Source organism: Physcomitrium patens, chromosome 21, assembly GCF_059467195.1.
Source record: "Physcomitrium patens ecotype Gransden chromosome 21, ASM5946719v1, whole genome shotgun sequence".
Classification (NCBI taxonomy): Eukaryota; Viridiplantae; Streptophyta; class Bryopsida; order Funariales; family Funariaceae; genus Physcomitrium; species Physcomitrium patens.
In genome coordinates, this window is record NC_143430.1 from 4375615 (window position 1) to 4395229 (window position 19615).

The 19615-nt window shown below is 39.7% G+C and overlaps 5 protein-coding genes across 19 annotated transcripts; 1 reads left to right on the top strand and 4 right to left on the bottom strand.

Annotated features, from left to right (window-relative positions):
• The first annotated feature begins 5226 nt into the window (after positions 1–5226).
• LOC112274528 (cytochrome b5) lies at positions 5227–6415 on the top strand. The gene is made up of 3 exons (XM_024504155.3): positions 5227–5372; positions 5560–5626; positions 5903–6415. The coding sequence occupies exons 1-3, from the start codon at positions 5277–5279 to the stop codon at positions 6190–6192; spliced, it is 453 nt and encodes a 150-aa protein (XP_024359923.1). The 5' UTR covers positions 5227–5276; the 3' UTR covers positions 6193–6415.
• LOC112274529 (BAG family molecular chaperone regulator 6, mitochondrial) lies at positions 6413–9529 on the bottom strand. 13 transcript variants are annotated; one of them, XR_016499621.1, is made up of 5 exons: positions 9076–9481; positions 8427–8907; positions 7489–7918; positions 6829–6993; positions 6413–6691 (listed from the first exon to the last, which is right to left on the bottom strand). XR_016499621.1 is itself a non-coding variant. In XM_024504156.3 (4 exons), the coding sequence occupies exons 3-4, from the start codon at positions 7856–7858 to the stop codon at positions 6923–6925; spliced, it is 441 nt and encodes a 146-aa protein (XP_024359924.1). In that variant the 5' UTR covers positions 7859–7918; positions 8245–8907; positions 9076–9529; the 3' UTR covers positions 6770–6922. The 13 variants fall into 13 exon arrangements, 8 of the variants coding, with proteins under 8 accessions (XP_024359924.1, XP_090101707.1, XP_090101705.1 ...); XR_012216340.2 differs by having other exon boundaries at positions 6562–6691; positions 8245–8907; positions 9076–9529; XR_016499623.1 differs by lacking the exons at positions 8427–8907; positions 9076–9481 and adding an exon at positions 8245–8374 and having other exon boundaries at positions 7489–7914.
• Positions 9530–9740: 211 nt separating this feature from the next.
• Positions 9741–10749, bottom strand: LOC112274531 (small ribosomal subunit protein mS37). Of its 2 annotated transcripts, XM_024504161.3 has the most exons (3): positions 10427–10749; positions 10044–10142; positions 9741–9918 (listed from the first exon to the last, which is right to left on the bottom strand). In XM_024504161.3, exons 1-2 carry the CDS (start codon positions 10595–10597, stop codon positions 10065–10067), a joined length of 249 nt encoding a protein of 82 aa, XP_024359929.1. In that variant the 5' UTR covers positions 10598–10749; the 3' UTR covers positions 9741–9918; positions 10044–10064. The 2 variants fall into 2 exon arrangements, with proteins under 2 accessions (XP_024359929.1, XP_073385970.1); XM_073529869.2 differs by having other exon boundaries at positions 9741–10142.
• Positions 10750–12168: 1419 nt separating this feature from the next.
• Positions 12169–13869, bottom strand: LOC112274429 (uncharacterized). Its single transcript, XM_024503932.3, has 3 exons — positions 13444–13869; positions 12963–13110; positions 12169–12689 (listed from the first exon to the last, which is right to left on the bottom strand). The coding sequence occupies exons 1-3, from the start codon at positions 13819–13821 to the stop codon at positions 12448–12450; spliced, it is 768 nt and encodes a 255-aa protein (XP_024359700.1). The 5' UTR covers positions 13822–13869; the 3' UTR covers positions 12169–12447.
• A 705-nt stretch (positions 13870–14574) lies between these two features.
• On the bottom strand, positions 14575–17902 carry LOC112274428 (uncharacterized). Of its 2 annotated transcripts, none has more exons than XM_024503931.3 (2): positions 15516–17902; positions 14575–15370 (listed from the first exon to the last, which is right to left on the bottom strand). In XM_024503931.3, the coding sequence occupies exons 1-2, from the start codon at positions 16011–16013 to the stop codon at positions 15308–15310; spliced, it is 561 nt and encodes a 186-aa protein (XP_024359699.1). In that variant the 5' UTR covers positions 16014–17902; the 3' UTR covers positions 14575–15307. The 2 variants fall into 2 exon arrangements, with proteins under 2 accessions (XP_024359699.1, XP_024359698.1); XM_024503930.3 differs by having other exon boundaries at positions 14575–17110; positions 17420–17891.
• Between the last annotated feature and the right edge of the window lie 1713 nt (positions 17903–19615).

Here is a 19615-nt window from a genome sequence, read left to right on the forward strand (position 1 = left end):
AGAAGACTTGTGTGAACATTGAAGCATCAATATGTGAGTGCACTACAACCAAGTAAAATTGTTTTAAGAGTCGATCCTCAAAGATACCAACCATAGTATGATTATGAAGGATTTGTAGCAAACATGTAATGAAATCCATAGTCAACTACTTCCAACATGCTATGGATAGCAAAATTGGCCACAATAGTTTAAAAGATGTTGTGTTGTGTACTTTGTTATGTTAACATAACTTACAAGAGCATACAAAGGTTCAAACATCACAATCCAAACCTGCCTAAAATCATGTTTTGGAGATCCGTTCTAGGGTCTTATCCCATCTCAGATGTCCAAATATTAGGATATCTTATCTCTCTTTAAATATGCAGGTCTAGAATTTAGCATTGTCATGTACATAAATTTGCTTCTTGAAATAGAGCAAGCCTTCACTAAGAGTGTAATCTTGATATTGTATATTTCCCACCTTCAATCGATTACTAAGCAACTTGAAATAAACATCGCATTGCATAGTTTCCTTCCATTCTACCTCTTTGATTAAAACTGAAATGATATTACTAATGATAGTAACTTTTGGCTTGTCTTCTAATTTGTCCTTCAAATCTGATTTTCGTAATAAATTTTCTTGCATAATATGTTGTCACCCTTTTTTGTACTCAAGGTAGATATCAAAAAGCTGCAAGTATTCTTCCCAACAATGATGGTGAAATTTTATATTTTTCATATATAAATCATATATCAAAGGTCGATGGTCAGTCCAAACAACCTTGGCTTCTTGTATAGATAGTGTTGCCACACCTTTATGGCATATACAATTGCTAATTGTTCCCGATCACATACAGAGTAATTACGCTTTGCTCTTCTGAGATTGAAGGCTCCTACCAAAGTCTTATTGAAGGACCTTTCCAATAGAAAATTTGGAAGCATTAATATCAAGCATATAAGGGAGATTAGAATCATATATTTGCAATATTGGAGCAGTAATGAGTGTCTCTTTCAACTTATTAAAGGAATTTTGTTTCTTTAATTTCCATTCAAATGGAGCACCCTTCTCTAATAGATTTGTGAATGAGACAGCAATGTGAGTAAATTGCCAAACAAAACGATGATAGCATCCAGCAAGGCCTAAAAATGAACAAATTTCAGAAGCATCTTTTGGGGTTGGCCAATCCTCTACTACTTTTACCATATCTTGTTCCATATGCATGCCTTTGGAGGACACCATATGCCCCAAAAAGGTGTCTTCCGACTTCCAAAGTTCACATTTTGATTGCTTGCAATAAAAGTAACTATCATGCAATCAACGTAGTACCTCTTATAGGTGTTGCTCATGCTCTTTAAGAGTTTTACTATATATGAGGATATCATCAATGAAGACAATTACATATTTGTTCAAAAGGTCTTAAAATAATATGTTCATATGATCCATGAAAGAGGCTGGAGTATTGGTGAGGCCAAACGATAAAACAAGCTATTCAAAATGTCCATAATGCATACAAAATGCCATCTTTTTCACATCTTCTCTTGCAATAGGTATTTGCCAATAGCCGCTCCAAAGATCCAATTTATTAAAGATGGTTGTACCTCAAAGTTAATCAAGAAGATTATCCATACGTAGAAGTAAATATGTATTTTTAATAGTCTATTTATTGAAACCTTCGTAGTCAATGTAAAGACAAAGTCCACCATTTTTGTTAGGTGCAAAGAGTAGAAGTGTTTCTCATAGTGATGTGCTTTCTTGAATGAGGCCTTTTTCCAAAAGTTTCTCTAATGTCTTTTACAATTCTTCAAGTCTTTTGGTGCTAGGCGATAAATTGGTGGACTTGTTGGTTTGGCTCCAGATAATAGTTCTATTTGAAAAGAGGCACGTCAATTAGGAGGTACACTACTAGGTAGATTAATTGGAAAGGTATCTTGATATTCTCATATGAATTGTTTCCTCTGTTCTTTCCTTTCGACTGCCTTTTCTACCATTAATGTAAGATTTGGAACCACCATATATACCAGTTGTTCATGCTACAACTGTTTTTTCACAAAGGTCGTTCCTATAAGTAAGTCTTTGGTTGTAGATTGTCTTTTTTCTTCACTTGATGTGGAGGTGCAAAAAGTGACCTTACATCCTCCATCTTTAAAAGAAATTGTCTTTGCTATCTAATCAACTTGTTTATTTTTCATCTCCAGCCATAGCATACCAAGGATAACATCATATCTTAGCTTTATTATTTTAAATCAATCCCTTAAGACGTAGATGTCTATCAGTTTCAAGGTTTTTTCTTCACATGTCTCATTCAATACGTTCTCTCAGTCATCTACAATGTATATACTTCCTCCTTTCATTTCTTTAATTTTAATTCTTTGATTTCTAAACAAAAAGATGCAGAACCAAACTTTACTAAGAAAAAGGGTCTAAAGCCATACCTTACCAAATGCCCCAAAAGGCCTTAGCCAATTCTATTTATACCTTGTCCTACCACCCTGGACTTTCTAGAATGTTCTTAGGTAGTAGGCACCACCTAGATAACCACCTTAAATTCTTTTTTTAAAGAATTCCATGATAGTCCCTACCTAGATAACCACCTTAAGCCCTTTTTAGAAGGTTCTATGATAGATCCTACCTAAATAACTAGCCTAAATCCTTTCTAGAATATTCTACAATGGATCCTACTTGATAAACAAACCTAACTCCAATTCTAGAAACTTCCATGGTTCTAATTATTTATATAATTATCTTATCTATACCATGTTATATTGTGGTACAAGATAATAATGTAGCGCATATATAAGAAACTTTCCTTATAAGTTAAGACATGTATCTTACAAATTAGACAAATATTGGAGGTCTTATAGAATTTTTCCACATAGCTCTTAGTTAGATAGTATATATGGAGGTAAGAGTAAAGCCTTCTTCATTCTTATGAATCCCATTTTAGTCATTAATCTTATTTTAAGATTCTTTAGTATTCTTGTCTTTGACAATAGTCATCCTAGTTTTAATATTATATTAATTTTGAGTGAATATCTTATCTTTTCAAGTGATATAGGAGTACATTGAGTTCTTATTTATTTAAGTTTCATATCCTTGATATGTGAAGTAGAATCCTACAATGAGATTGTAATTTTGGAGTACGTGAATTGAACTAATATAGGATAGGAATGCACATCTAAAAATGTGCTACATCAAGTGGAATTTGAAGGCCTTAAGCATAATGATAAAAATAATAATAATAATATTTTTTTTTTTTTTGTTGGAGCTAATTAATAAATGATACATATAGAATTTTGAAAGGAAATCTAAATAGGGCTTAGATAGGATTAAAATAGGAAGAGTTAAGTTAGGATATATCAAAAGTATATGTGTAGGTAGATGTGTTAGAAATGTACAAGTGATTAGCTAGAGGCTAAGAAGTGTAGCTGCATTTTGAAATCATAACAAGTATTCTTTTGTACATGTCTTGAAGTCAAAACTCTTCCATTACTCACCTATTTAAATTTCTGTAAATTTTTGTAAAAAATTGTCAACAATGAGATAAATATCTTAGTGTGCAAATGTAATCTAGACTTTTATTTTGCTGACAAACTTCATCTATTCAAGTACAGGCTATAAATTGCACTGAAGCGAGTAGTTAATATTGAAAAGCACCACAAAATTTAAATAAATTAATGATCCAATTGAATAAGAGTATTCCTTAAACATAAATTGTGTTTTTAGAACTGTCTTAAATTTTTTCTTTGAGTGATGCTTCTAGACATATTGCAATTTTTTATCTGCTTTCTTATAATAAATGGCAAAAGATATAGTATATTGAATACTGCAAAAAGTTTCAAAATTTTCCATGCAATTTTACACTGTGAAGAATATGTTGAACATCTCTTGATTTTGTTTAGTTTCACGAGTCTTTGTACTTCAACATTAGTTTAAGATGAATCAAGAACCTAGACTAAATAAAATACAGATGAAATTGTGATAATGAATTGTGATAATAAATGACAACAACTCAAAAATTTACATTTATGTATGTGTATGTTAATTTAATTAAAGATGTTATTTATTTGCAGCAAATTAAGCGAATAAATTTTCCTTGAAAATAAAAAAATAGATATATGACAATAAATATGAATTATAAAAATTTAAAATTAATTTGTGTTTGAGATAAAAATCAAATTCTTTTCTTGATGCCATGTAAAATTGTCATTAATACATGAAAATTGAAAAACATTTATCATACATCATGTGGTTGGTATTCTACATAATTGATAAAGTCAATTCTCAAATATCAAATACTTAAATTCATGAAATGATGAAATTTCTTTGCAAGAATTATAAATGTATATAATGTACTGAATATACAAAATTAAATGTTCACGATGTTTCTAAAATATCAAACAGTATCTTCATATATAGGTTTGAAAACCTGTTGTAAAGTCAACAAATATTTATACCAGTTTGATATGCTTAAAAAGTTTAATTCTTGAATTTTAATTTAGAAATGTTTTATTTTAAATATATATATATATATATATATATATAAACGTGAATACTTTCATGTTTCTGATAGAAAAAATCTATCTGATTGATACCAACAATGAAAGAAATAAAAACGAGTTATTATTAATTAATTTTTTTAAATCATCAATAATAACATTTTATTTATTGAAAATATGTAAACAGATAAAAAAAAAAGCAGATTGGCTTGTTTTATACAGTTAATGCAGTTAATTGTACATGACCTGATTTGTAAAAGGTAAATTATTTGCTGTAATATTTCCTAAATCTACCTTTTTATTTTTATTTTTGTTTCTAGACTATGTTGTTATATTAATATAGAGGCAGTTTTGAAAGAACCTGATTGTAGAATTTTCCTTCTAATGTGCAAAGTAAAATGCTAAAGAAGCTGAGATCCTGATATCGACAAACTAAAAATCCGTGACATCCGTGACACGGGTTCAGCTAGTGACATACCAAACGTGTAAGGAACCGAGACATGAAAAATGGCATTCAAGACGACCCCGTGTGAAAAGGATCAGGCGGAGGAGGAGGGGAAGGGGTGCGCGGGTGGACGGGCCGGGTGGCATAGAGGCGCGGGTGACTCGGCCCGGGCAAGGTCTAGTTCATTCGGAACCATCGCCAGAGCCTACACAAACGAGACGGGATCGTCGTCTTCGACGAAGAATCCGACCCACCCCCCCCCACTATAATTTCGCTGTGTGAGTTGCAATCCTTGGACGCTACTTGGGGTTCTGATCTTGCGTGATACGTCTTCGCAGTGTTGGTTTTTGTCGGTATGGCGTCGAATGAGGCAAAGGAAGTAGTTTTCAGTGCTGAGGAAGTGCAGCGGCACGTCTCACCGGGTGACTGCTGGATAATCGTGCGTGGGAAGGTGGGTTTGCTCGCTGCAGGATAAAAGACCTCATGGTCGGGTTTCTGGGATTGCATTCCCTGCTTCCCGCATATCCGTAATCATCGAATTCGTGTTTGGTTTGTTTGTTTGTTTGGTTCTCCGTTTTATTACAGTCTTTGGATGTGTTTTGGATGGCGATCGTTTGAGTTTTGTGCGGCCATGGCAGGTGTACGATATATCGACGTTTATGGATGACCACCCCGGGGGTGATGACGTGCTTTTGCAAGCTGCAGGTCTGGTTTATACTGAGTCGTGGAGTTTCTCTGATTTGTTGTAGTTTTTTTGGGTATTTTTGGTGGTTTAGTCGAGATATTTTTGCGTGGATGATTGGAAGGTAGGTCCAGGCTGAGGACGTTTCCGATCATGCTTGCATTGTGTGAGATTAGGAACCATATATGTGGTAGACATGCTTTCATTGGTTTCAGTATTTGGGTCCTCAGTCTGGAGCTGGTGTTGAATATTTCAGCTGTCTAAACTTCTAGCTTGTTGCTATTACTTGTTTCTATTAGGACGAGATGCTACGGAAGAATTTGACAACGTGGGGCACAGTAAGGCTGCCATTGCGCAAATGGAAACCTTTCATGTTGGGGAGTGCCCGGAGGTGTTGAAAAAGAACCTAGCTACTGAGGAAGGAGTTGAAAGTGAAACTCGCAAATCTACGTACAAAATAGGGATATGGAGTAAGATCTTCGAGTTTATGGTGCCTGCTCTGCTTCTGGGAGTTGCGTTTGCTCTCAGGAACTTTGGCAAGAACAGCGATTTCGTTCAGAATGATGCATGCATGTTAAAACAAGAATAAAAACGTTTACTCTTGCGAGCATAACAGAATGTGGTAAAGTGAATAGCCTGGAGTATCACTAAGCTGATTGTGGAAGAATCCTATGTGATGTTCTACTCCTTGCAGTTCCAGACCTTGCTGCATGAGTCATGATCACAAGTATGTGGTCCATTTTACGGACTGTACTCAATTTTGGGAATTTATAATGTCACGTTTGAGTCGCTAGGGTGACAATGTCATGAAACTTTGTTTATAACCAAGGTGCTATGGATCGGATAGTGCAATCATGTGTAAGTCACGATGCTGATTGATTCAACTGGCATTCTTAGCCGAAACTTTTCATGGAAAAATCAGCAAATATGCATTTACGCAACTATTAACTACGTCATCTAAAGAAGAATGTAAAATATTTGAATTTCAAACTTTGTCTTCAATACTTGTAGTTCACCATGTGTACAGCATGTTTTGACGTCTTGGTGAAACTGCTTTTAAATAACCGCTGCAGCTCAACTGAGAATGTCTGCAAGGAGCTACAATCTCTCGTTTTAAATTATAAATGTTGATGCTTGAGACGCTGAAATAAACACTAGGGGTAGTACATGTCCAAATCGAAATTATTTGCTACCAACTTGAACAGTCTGGGTATCACGGACGAACCTTTTCACTCAACGAGGGAGGTTGCTCTCTTGCTGCCATTACGAACGGGGAAGTGAACTCGTTGCGTTGAGTAAAACCAATCTTTCGTTCAAAGCTACCTTTCAAGTATGTGGTCCATGTTACGAAACATTGTAAGCGTTGATTTTAGGGCCCTTCTGATCACATCTGCATTTAAACGACGTATTAGTATCTTTTGTGTGTGACGACATATTCTCGTCCTACCCAGATATAGACGATTGTTTGAAGATCTCGACTCCATATGAACAAAGTACGTATCTTTCCGAAGAAATGATGCTTGTGTGGAGCAACGTGCTCTGCAGTTAACAATGTTTGTTTGAGAGGAATTCATCACGTTTCAGGCATTCCGCCAGTTCTTCGAAAGATTCACGTGGCTCGTACTAATTGTACCGATTACTTATGTCAACTGGGTTGCCTTAAGAAGCGATAAACTATCACATAAGTTACCGAATAAGATGGTTACAATTCGCATATAGACTGAATTTAGGGATAACAGCACCAGGGAGAAGACGTCTTTGGAGAAAATGAAAATCCTGTCAATTAGTATCCTGATGGTACGCAGACATAAAATTCCAAGTCTTACTGCGAAATGAAGAACAAGTTTTAAATGGATCCTTTCATGACAATTCTGGGTTATCTTACCGCTGGAAGCGTCCTTTGCGGTAGAATCGATAATCTCCTGGAACGCGATCACTTCCTTGGAGGTGACTTTACGTACATCTCGCACGTATGCATGAGCACCCTGAATAGAGTCAAGCCGCAGCAGCAACGTCATTGCACACTCGCTCCATCTCAAACGTTCCTTAGGATCTGCGCAGAGCTTCTCGAACTGAGCAGCATCTGCCAACACTTGGATGTGGTCCTTAAGATCTTGTCGAACTTGGTGAATTATTTGCAGCTTCTCCAGTGGACTGGTTCGGCGCAGCACAGACCCTCGCCAGTGAGCTTGTATGATGGTTGCGGCCAACACCGTACTTGCTGGAGCTTCCAACGCCGAATTACGTCCCGACATTGTACTCAAACATTAAATGACCAAATTTTTGTTGTACAATTTTGCTTTCCCAAGACCTGTCTGCATGCAAAAGCAAAGATTTCGGGTAATCAGTACAAAATTCTGCCAGTTTAGATGCTAATAAGTGTCATGGTGTTGACGTCTTCCTGTGATACTTCTGTTGATTGAATGCTGTAACTATCCCAGCCATTTAGAATTCCAGACCAGAGTTTCAACATATTCAATTACGATACAGAACGAGAACATTACTAGCTGAAAGAAAGCAACAAGAAAGTTATGCCTGTTGATATCGGGACTCAAATTCCGACCAATGGACGCACAATTTGTCTCACAGATCAAATCAGATAGAACTCCACAAGAAAGCGAGGAAATGCGGTACTTGTGACCTGCTCAAGAGAATATGAATCGTATCAGAACCTAAAGCTGTGCACAGTAAAGCCTGCACAGACGACTAGGGCTTGAATCTCAACAGAGCAGGGCTTTGGTGTGCTAATCCGCAAAAGAACTGAGACCTCTGTGAAGCAACGTGATCTCGAATGGTCTTTGAGTTCTTGAAGCAAGCGTGCACCTGATTTGTTCTCATCAATGCTCCACTCCAAAGAAGACGAATAGGTCCGAAAAGAAAAAGTCTCTGACATTATCCGTTTGACTAGTGCGTGTTGAATGAATCAGAAAACATGAAGGTAGCGTGCAACATCACAGAAACCTCCAGAAGTACCTAATAGACTCAGTATGCACCCAGCTATGCTGTACGAGAAAATCCTCCAGCTTTGAAGTAACAATTTGGGTAAACTTGCAAATTCTCCCCAAGAGTTAACAGTTGTTGAGAGAATACGAAATTTCTTTAGGGCATAATTCGAGATAATATGTTCATCGTCGAATGGTCGGAGCTGTGGAAAGGGACCTTCCTCATCATTAACCCCATGCAGCGAGTTCTTTTCGTCCCCCTCTGCTTCACCAACAGAAAATGATCCGCTGCTGCCGTTTCATCTCGGAGCTGCTGTAGGGCACACACCTCCACCTAACAGTTGGGAAATGTTCGAATTAACCTGTCACAGCGGTAGATCCTCAGCGTGATTACGAGTGCACCAGAATCACAAGGTGCAAAGCTCGACTTACATTTGGTATCACCGTTTCTTAAGACGTATCAATAAGGCAGGAATCTAAAAGAAAGAAAACCCAAGAGAAGGATAGAGAGAGGAAGAGGGGCTGAGAACCTGTGTGCGAGTGGGTTATAACTTTCGTTCATGCATCATTCGTCATGCAACTGTGTACAGTAGCAGACGCATCATAATTCTTTCAAAGGTTGTATTGACCCTTGCGCACGCACGTCTCTTCGTAGATGGTGATATCCCCCATCTGGACAATGTACAAACGATGGGACAAGTTTTGACACGCTACCTAGAACTCGGTCACTACTTGCCTCACAACTGTCCATGACTTGTTCCCCTCAGACGATTCACTGAGAATTTTAATAAAGTTGTTTCGAAGCTTAGTTCAAATATTAAATTAAGGAACCCAAGGATGATTCGTTTAATAATACGTCGACATCGACCAACGTATGATATGCTTTCTCTTTGAAGCTTCGACGTCCACGTCCAACATGTTCCGAGGCTGAATCAGCTGGTCAACATCGAAAGGCACTTAAATTTGGAAATTCGCATCAGGCATCTGCTTTAGAAAAAGTCCCATACAGTCGATTTGAGTCTGAATGTCATGACGACAAGTGATGTGCAACGAATTTGAAAAGTTGAGGAAATTCCGAGTATTGCTAGTAGTCGATACAATACACCCCAGTTGCAGTTACAAGTCAGGAAATTCCGGCGACACAGCATACGCAAACCCAAAAGTCTTGGTAAATCCAAAAAAAAGACAATAAACAGAGAGGCAAACTGGAAAGCTGCACTAAATTTTGGTGACTACCACATGATAATGTGAGAATCAATGCCAAGTATGCAAATGCTTACATTAACCTACAAACCGTGAAAGGTGGCCACAGTTTACCAAGAAAGGAAGCATGATGTCCTTCCTTCTTCATCTCATTCCAGCAGCTTAGATGTCTACAAGACAAAAGTAGAACAATCCATCTCAAATAAGCCACCAAACTCAGTATGCCTCCTTCAAGCCTGTAGCTCAAGGATTGAACTACAAATTCCACTTGAAACGTATCTGAATTAAGATCTACCTGAAGGAATAAACAAGATCATCACTTGGTTGCCTTCATCATGCGCGATATTCTTTGCAGGTGGTAGTTGATAGTACTGCTCTGCTTTGGTTGCTTAGCCTGCAATCACCCACAATAGCTGGTTAAATATCACATTTTAACAATCGATCCATCAAACACGTTTATCATTCTCGGTGAACTGTCCCAAGCAGGTTATCGCCAGCAAATTGATGTACAAAGATTCATCTACTCAAATACTCAGGCCAGCTACATTCGTCCTTGGGCAGTAAACACAGGCGATGCAGACAGCCAATTCGTAAACCCTGAACCCTGACTTGCGCCCGAATCGCAAACGCCAAGTACCCAGAACACGCATCAAAATTAGAAAACAAACTCGGGATTACCTGAAGCTCCATGCACATGTTGAGAGCGCGCTTCTCAGCCGCGCACTTGTCATCGTCGTAATTGAATTTCTGAATGCACGACAGGAAAATGAGCATCTCCTGGAAACAGGGCAGCGTCTTCCGCGTCAGAGTCTTGGGATTGACGCGCATCACTCCCGCCTTGCGACCCATGACTGCAGCGCTCTCTGTAACTCACACCTCAAAGACCTCGCGGAAGCGTCGTCAGCCTCAGGCTGAGCGTGGCTACGGCGATCTGGGGAGCCAAGCTCGAAATCGACACACACTCACACACACACACAATTGCAGATTGGAGCGGAGATCTCACTCTGCGCCTCAAACCCTAATTTACAATGGGACCCGTTAATGGCGGTGCAGTCTCCACGTTCTCACTGTGGTTGAGGGGAACACCAGGTGGGAACAAAGGGAACAACGGGAAGTTTTGGGGACTTTGACGAATGGAAATGTCAATGGGGAATTAAAACTCAATAAGGGATTCAGAATTGACAGCTCTTAAATTTTAACTTGCTTTTCAATATATATGTTTTTGTATGTAGCTTTCTAAATTTTCATGTTTTTATGAATGTATTTATTTATTTATTTATTTAAACTTCTTTCATATAATGTTATATTTAAGAGCAAAAATTTCTTAGATGTGTAGAATCTAATTAAACAAATAAACTAAAATACAAAGAATATTAATATTTAACTATTCATATTAAAAGTAACATATTCATAGTAAAAGTAACATATTAAAATTCTTTCACTCTTCTTTTAATATGTTACTTTTGAAGAAAAGTAACCATTTTCAATATCAAATGTAAAAAATAAATAATAATAATAATAATAATAATAATAATTTTTTATGAAAATATAAAAACTCTATAAAAATATTGATAAATATTTATTTTTAATTTTTTTGGATTTTCAAAAAAAATGGCTATATAAAAAATTCTTCAAATATGTTTGGATAATTTTTAAAATATTGCATTTAATAAATAGAAAAAAATCCAAAAAATAAATTCTATACATATATATATGGGCATTCTTATTTCACATCATGGTTTTTAAATATGTATATATATATATATATATATATATATATATATATATATAGATATGTATATATTTTTTTCATATATTAAACTTGATGTAATTTTATTTTGAAAGTACTTAAATTTGCTCTCAATTATGAATGTATCATCATTTACAAAATATGTTTAAAATTTATAGTAAAATCTTTTTAATCTTGTAATTTAATTCTGTTCTATTCTTAAGATTGTTTTAAAGATTATTGGACAAGTTAAGATAAATCTCAAGCTATGATACTATCACTAATTATATTTTCTTACTTTTCATCTTTTAATGCATTTGCTGTCAATGCGTCGTTTTTCTTTTCTCTTTTTGCTTCCAGGTCTTGATTACAATGCAATAAAATGCTACACTCAATGCACAGAATGCCATTTTGTATCATGTTGCGTCAAGTTTCCAACGCAAGATTCAACAAATACCAATAAAACTCTCTAAATTCTTGTCATGTACACAACGATTGTGCAAGCCAATTTTCATACACGACCATAAACTAACTCTTACAAAATTATTCCACATTCCATCTTTTTACTAAAGAATCAATCAAATGTCAGAAACATATTTAAGCGACTTTAACTTGCATAGTAACCCACAATTATTCCAATTCATAAAAACTCATTGTGATCACACCACACACACTATTCCTTCACCACACATTCTTACTCTAACAATTTTTATTTTTTTAAAATGAGAATCAACGTACACTTAATTCACATCTCCTCAATAGAGAGGTACACGATAGTGCAAACAAATAGTGTACACGTAGTGTACAAATGAGAACAGTGCAGAGCCAAATGAGCAACGATACGAAACAAAAATCACCGCCTCGTATGGGGTTCAAATTCCATCCACCCATTCATCCATGGGATGAAGAATGAGACGTGGATGATGATGGTGATGACATGGATGAATGAAGAAACGGAGCCCCACAAGAGTCAGTTGGCGCTGTACAGATCGTCCTCCGAGGCTCGAAGCACTGGCAGTTTCACCGTCAATGGCGGTGGCAGCACAAGCTCTGGATCCAGGGTGGAGACGTCGGGGCGGGACGGCAGGTACTCCAGGTGTAGCTCGTCGCCGCGGGGACTCAGCTTGTACAATGGCTCCCCGGCACCGAAGTTGCCGAGCAGCTGGTAAGACTGCTCCGACCCATCCATCGTTGTGCACACACTCTCCACGCCTTCCCCCCCCCCCCACACACACACACATTCACACACCCATCCCCCTTCGCGGTGAGAACATCGACCAGATCCCCACCATTTTGCGTTCATTGTGGAGTGAACATGGAAGACGTGCCCACTGTTTAAGTGATGTTCACTTGGTTGGGTTGAATATATGTGGAAAGAATTTGCATGGTTTGCTGGAGAGGGAATTTTACCATTGGATGCGTGTGAGAGCGAGAGAGAGAGAGAGAGAGAGAGAAATGTTGGTTTAGGGCGAGGGAGATACTCACAGGCAGCGTATTCAAGTTGAGCATTGTAGATGAACTCCAGAACTGCCGATGCTTCTCGCTCGAATTCGTGCAGGGGACCCGCTTCGAAGTTCGCTCTTCTTAGCTTTGCTAGGCCTTCCCCCAACTCCACCATTGCCCCTCTGTGATTCTGTCTCCAGATTTAAACCACTTACAAATCCTGAGCTGGGTTAAAGTTGCTTCGAAAAACAGCTAACGTTATCCGTGAGCAAGAATTTGCGTTCAAGGCAGAGACATATACAATGAAGCACAACCCTAATTTACTGGAGCGGTCGACCGTACACGCTGATGTTGGGCACGTATGGAACTCTGAGCCTGTTCTTCTCAGATTTCTATACGGGTTGCATCGATAGCCGTTGAGCTAGAGATCTCCGATCACGGCGAATTTGTTCCCATCGTGTTTAGACATCCTCTATCTGGTGAGATGTCAAAGAAGTGGAGGAGTTCAAATTTGTGGAAATACCTGGTTCAAAAGATGGTACAATCCCACCGCACACTGCAGAATTCCGTGCAAGATGCTCCTCTGTGGCTCCGGCGCATTGTTCCACAAACCTTCCAGAACATCATGACACTCGTAATAATCCCCCGCGTTGAAAAGCGTCACCCCTTCGGCAAAGGTGACCTGTGAACCCGCCTCTATCTCCTCGTCGTCCCACCTATACGCTTGTCTGTACACTCTTCGACGGCCTCTCTCGCCAGCTGCTGCGGCAACTTGAACCTGTGAATTTAAGCGCCTAGGCTCTGCAACTGAGTTCCAACCTACGATGGAACGGGGATGTTCAGTAACGAATGGATTCCCAGAGACTACAGTAACGGGTCGAAATCTGGCTATGGCTATCATCTTGCCAAGCCTCTCCACCTGCGAAGCTCAAGAAACTGCCACCAAACCCTAGACTATCCCATGAGAATTCGCTTCACGAGCTATCGGAAAATCCATGGAGTCGACAACATGCAACACTTTTCCCGGAATAAATAAAATTATAAATAAACAGGTAAAACTGCATCAACCTTATTTGTCTGCGAGTAGTTGAAATACAAGCGAAAAGTGGAATGGATTCCTGAAATCCGGTTTAAAATTAACCATTCGATCATCAACCGCGGTCTTTTCACTCAATGATTGCTCGCATGCTCGATATGTAGACTAGGCCTACACAAAACTTATGTCTTGGTAACATGCCACGCCCTGCCACAGATTGCATGAGTGCAATTCCATGAGCGCATGGAATTCTACTGGTTGCACTTCCAGGACCTCGTAAACCGATTGCAAAAGATCTTCTCTTATCAGCGGATGAGGTCCTTCCCAGTGCAAGCGAGCCACTTGAGTATTTTACACAAGGGGATGCTGGAGCCCTCGTGGGGCCACTACCCACGCAATAGGACAAAGCAAGGTGATCCATACAGTGTGCCTACGCAGCTTTGCAGCCTATGGGGAATTTTGCGCTGTCCCCCTGACTTGTTGACGAAAGTCAACCTATCCTGCAGCATTACTACATTAATCCTCCAACACGGAAGATGCAAACATACTTTTAGAACGGTTTGAAGACCTAAGTACCAGGCACGCACGCGTATTTCAATGAAGCTCAGACATCGAAGGAACGGTGGAAAGCAGTCGACTGATTATCAAATGGTGGGGTGGTTCAACAATCAGGCAACCTCTTCGGTCCTTTTACAAAAAACGGAGGCAGCTCAGATGAGTCTACAGAACCTTGCAAAAGTAGCCATTCGATAATTCCACATGGGAGAAGGGCACCGCATTCTGAACTCAATCCATTAGCTTGTAGAATGTCCATGTCCATTGTCTACATCGGTGTTCTAATCTATTTGCTTTGCTCCTAGTGTTGGAGTTTTATGAACTTGTGCCCATACGCAAATTAACGTCAACTGATTGCCGTCAGTTGCAACGAAGTTAAATCCTGTTTAATTTTTTGAAGTTTGTAAGGTGCTGAGGAACTGGCCGAGGAGCATGTAGCATATTGTTGCATTGCAAAACCACTCAGAGCTGTCCGATGGATAAATTTTCGAGGCTTCCTGCAATAAGAAACTCATTGCATTACGTGTGGTTGTGAATAAGTACCCGTGCGGCGATTGATCTGTTCACCCGTTCACATGCCGTTGCCATTACTAGCACACCTTGACGAGAAGCTTGTATTGCGCATCGCCGCGGTGAAACCCAATGGATTACGCCGGTTCCGGAACTGACCTCAGATGTCACTCCCAAACTTGGAAAATTGGTAAGTGCACGCCGCCATGTGAATTGCCCGTGGAATGATCGCAGGCACTGGTTCCTCCAAACGTCACGTGTAAGCCCCGCACAGAATACTTGTCTCTTACATCCCGTCGCCTAAGGGATCTTGGCGTTGACCACTTGAGCACCAAGATGTCAAAACTCCCTGCAAAATTCCGCCAGAGTCGCCGCCTATCGTCATACCCCTTCCTGCTTATACGCTTTGATTTGACTCCCAATCCTCTTGAACTTTGGCAAGCTTTCTCCACAACAGAGCTCTGGTACATGGACATGATGGCGTCGAAACTGACCTCGGAGCAGGAAGTTTGGGCTGCCGCCACGGGATCAGCCCGCCGCCTCCCGCCTTCGTCATTGCATTCCTCCCGATCACCTCCCTCGATCCTTGCTGTGCCTCTGGGGTAAACGGGATCGTTTCCCTCGTGATCCAACCCCAGTGCCCTGTTACAGAAACAATTTTTCAGGGAGTTGTACTCGGGAGGTGTTCCACCATGGCCATGAAGACGACTTCGGGGGATTCTACCATGTCCATCGTTCCTCTTCGCCTTTCTCTTGGACGAGGCCTCTGCATCCCCACACGGCCACACCGGCACTGTTTGGTCCCAGTATTCTGGCACCAGTTGAACGCTTTCATTAAGCCCCGGTGTCACTTTGGGAGTCACGCAGCGCCGCGATGTGCCGTTGAGTTGCCCGCTGGAATGCGCGTCACCGTTGGGGACTGCGGCAACAAATGCTGGGTCGATTTCCGTCGTCAAACTCGATTCCGCTTCGCACCATGATCTTTCCAACATATTGACTTGCTCTCTCCCCGATCAGAGCCTCACAGTATGCATGCAAACTGCGGAGTACTTTGCGATGGCTTAGGATCACAGGTTCGGACTAGATTAATTGATGTATGTTTGGTTATGGAATGAGAGATTTGGAAAGAGTAAATTGTCACTCCCCCTAAAGAATGTTGCTGTAGTTTGACAGGACGGGCTTTGGCGCAGTACACCCACTGTCTCCACGCAGCCTTACAAGTTGTGATCCCTACAACGGCTTAGTTTTTCCCCTCAACAGGTTCTGAAGAACGTGCACGAACGCGCATGGAGTCGGCATCACGTCCTCGCTTTCCCCAGATTTTTTGCTACGACGCACGGGTGCTCCACCTCACTTAAACAATCCTCCCCGAGGGCACCCAGACTCCGCTCACAAACGGAACGCATAGGCATCACATACACATCAACTGGAACCTGCCCACTAGGACGATCACTACAATCCCAAATCAAGCTCTCTGCCTATGCTCGTTTTCCACCTCCCGTCAATGTACATGGCAGCGACGTATCCAGTGAACGAGTGGAACGTTAGCATACTACCATGCCACAGAATTTCAGTCTCTCACACACACACACAAACTCTGCCCCTCTCAAACAAGCAACGATTGCTCTCGAAAACAAGCTCTCAGCAACCAACGTTGTAACTGTTACTTAAAGTGTCTGAACTGCACCTTCAAACAAGCCTCGTCGACACAGAACGTTTCACTGTGAAACGCCGACACGGTCGAAACCAACAACAACAACTATGAAGTCTAGCCCAGGAAGCCTAGGATCCTCCAAGCTGATACCACTCCGACCCTACCGGCGCGGGAGATCTGATATGTAATGCAAGCTCGGATACGAAGCTGGAATTCTGGTGCGAAGCGCAATCTGGCTTTTGCCTTCCGTCGGCTCCTCCACTCCAGATAATGGTGAAACACATCAGCTTCGATAAATTATATATATATAGAGAGAGAGAGAGAGAGATATTCCAACCTCGGTAGTTATGGGTCCCCCCCCCCCTCAGTGGGGTTTTAGCCACCACCCTCGGTTTCTTCACTTGAGTGTCGTCGTAGAGTTGCGCAATTATGGCCCTGCACCAATATGTGGAGTGATGTGTGATGTCAGCGTCCCTCTCTCCCCCGCAGTCAAAGAGCGAGCGAGTTTAGTAGCTCCCCCCCCCCCATTGATCTGGAGTTTAGCTAATAATATGCCTAAGTCAAACAGCGCACTTTTATCAATCTATGCAGCAATAAACACAACCACCAACAACAACAATAACCACCCCGTTGGTCTCCATCACAGTCACCCAGCGCACCCGGGCGGAGACCCCAAGACGGAATGAGAAAAAAGAAGAAACAAATGAACGAAACAAATAATAAAACACAAATAACAAAAACAACCATCACGTCGGACGTAGAATGAGATGTGCAATCTCGTCCTGCAACCCTTTGGCTATCAAGCTCATCTTCCCACTGGCATACGTTTAATCCGGTACTTCGATACACCCCTTGAATTGACGATGCAAGCACGAAACGACTCATCGCATTCTGCAGATAACATAAGTACAGAAAAAACCGAAAAAACACTGTGCTTGTCAGCAACCCCAACTCAAGCAAACGCCACACACAAGTAACGCAGGAAGAGCCTTTCAGTCAGAATTATGTTGAGTCAGTAAAGCAAGAAAGTAAGTTAACTGAATAATAAGGTGTTTGTTGAGTTGAGAGAAAGGAATCACTGGGGTGGAAGTGACAGTGGAGGCCCATGTGGTCATGACATCCATGGGGATCCATTTACTACTTTGCTTAAGTAGCATTTACTGCGTTTGAGAATACAAAGGGAGGGAGGCTAATACGTATCATATCATGTCATTTACTGTAAGTGAGTAGTAGCCCAATCAGAGAGAGAGGCCCCTCCCTGTTGCCTGTTATTGCTGCCGCTCTGACGCTCGCCCACCTGAACATGATCAGAACTCTCTCACCCCCCCCCCCTAACTCCGCCACTTGCTAGCAAGCAAGCACGGACGGCTAAATGTAAGGATGAATGATATAACTGAATGATATAACTGAATGATATCGGGTATATTCATCCATCTACCGACCCTCAAATCCGTACTATCATGCTGGATGAATACGTCGATGGATGGATGAGTACGTGACTCGTGGTGAGGTTCGTTCGTTGGATGAGATCCCATTATGGTCATCATGCAGGGCAGTTGATGTTTATTAGTTTATTTATTTATTTTATTGATTTGATTCTTCGTTCCGTTTATTTTTGCCTCTGGAGGAAGTCTGTTCTCAATCATTTGGTCCTCTCTGTGCCAACAGCCCATCATTCGATTCTATTGAATCCATTAAATAATTCCATAACTGAAATTAAAACTGGCATCCCTAGTTTACATTGGGTACCATTCTGCCCCCCTTATTTTTTAAATAAATAAATTGATGCCTACCCCAATGCCGCCTCCACGTCAGCTGCCAGGTAGACGTGTTTCCACAATGCAATAATTTGCTTGATGCATGTCTGTCAAGCTGAACTTCAAATTTTAGGGTACAAAGTTGAGGTTTCAGTTGAGGTATAAATAAAAATTTGTAGACTTTGACAGCATGTCCTCTGTGGTTAAGGCTTGAGAAATTGAACACCCAATGTTTTTAACTTGTATCAAGTGAAGATTAGTTTTGAGAACTTTGCAATTAAATTTGACTTCTGCACATGTAATAGTATTGGAATCCACAAGTGGCACCATTGCAATTTTGGATGCAATTTTTCATCTCATGACATGGTTTTAGACAATATAAGAGACAAATAAAAATGAAAATAAAAATACTGTATGTAACTGAGTTATATTTGTAAAATAAACTAAGGAGAACTATGATCTGGATTTTACTATAATTTCAAGTATAGATAGTAAAGAAATACACCTAGTTTTTTTTAATCAGTTTGAAAAGACTATGTGAACATGGAGTTTGGATTTTGTAAGATGGCATCAAAAAGAGATGTATTTAAAATTGGACGTTCAAAAATAACGTCTGAATATGGATTCATGGATTGTCTATGGTTCTAATCAAAATTTAAAAGTTAAATTTTTTCACCATGCTTGGTATTGTATTTAAAGATCAGTGTGCTTGTTTTATTATATATATATATTCAAATTCAATGATTACTAAATTTATTCAACTAAAGGCACAATTCTTTTTTATATCATTCATCAAAAGAAAATAGTTGACTTTTGTTTAATTTGATAAAAAATATAGACAGAGTGTATCATCAAGACGATTGTATTCTCTTCTTTTTTCTTTTTCTTTTTCTTAATGCAGTGTATACACCAATTGTCACTGTGATAAATTATTTTCAACCATCAAAAAGAGAAATCAGTATTTTCTTTACTTTCTTATTATAAACTTCAACAATTCCCCTTGTGAATGAATGTTCAAATTTGTAACAATGCAATCTTAATTCTGTATATCATAAATGTATTTCTTGACGAGAGAAAAAAAATGTGTTTCAGTTTATTTAGTTTAGCACCAGAAGCAATAAAATCGGGATTGCATTGCATTAGTCAAATCCAACACATGGAATTATAATAAAATTACAAAAAC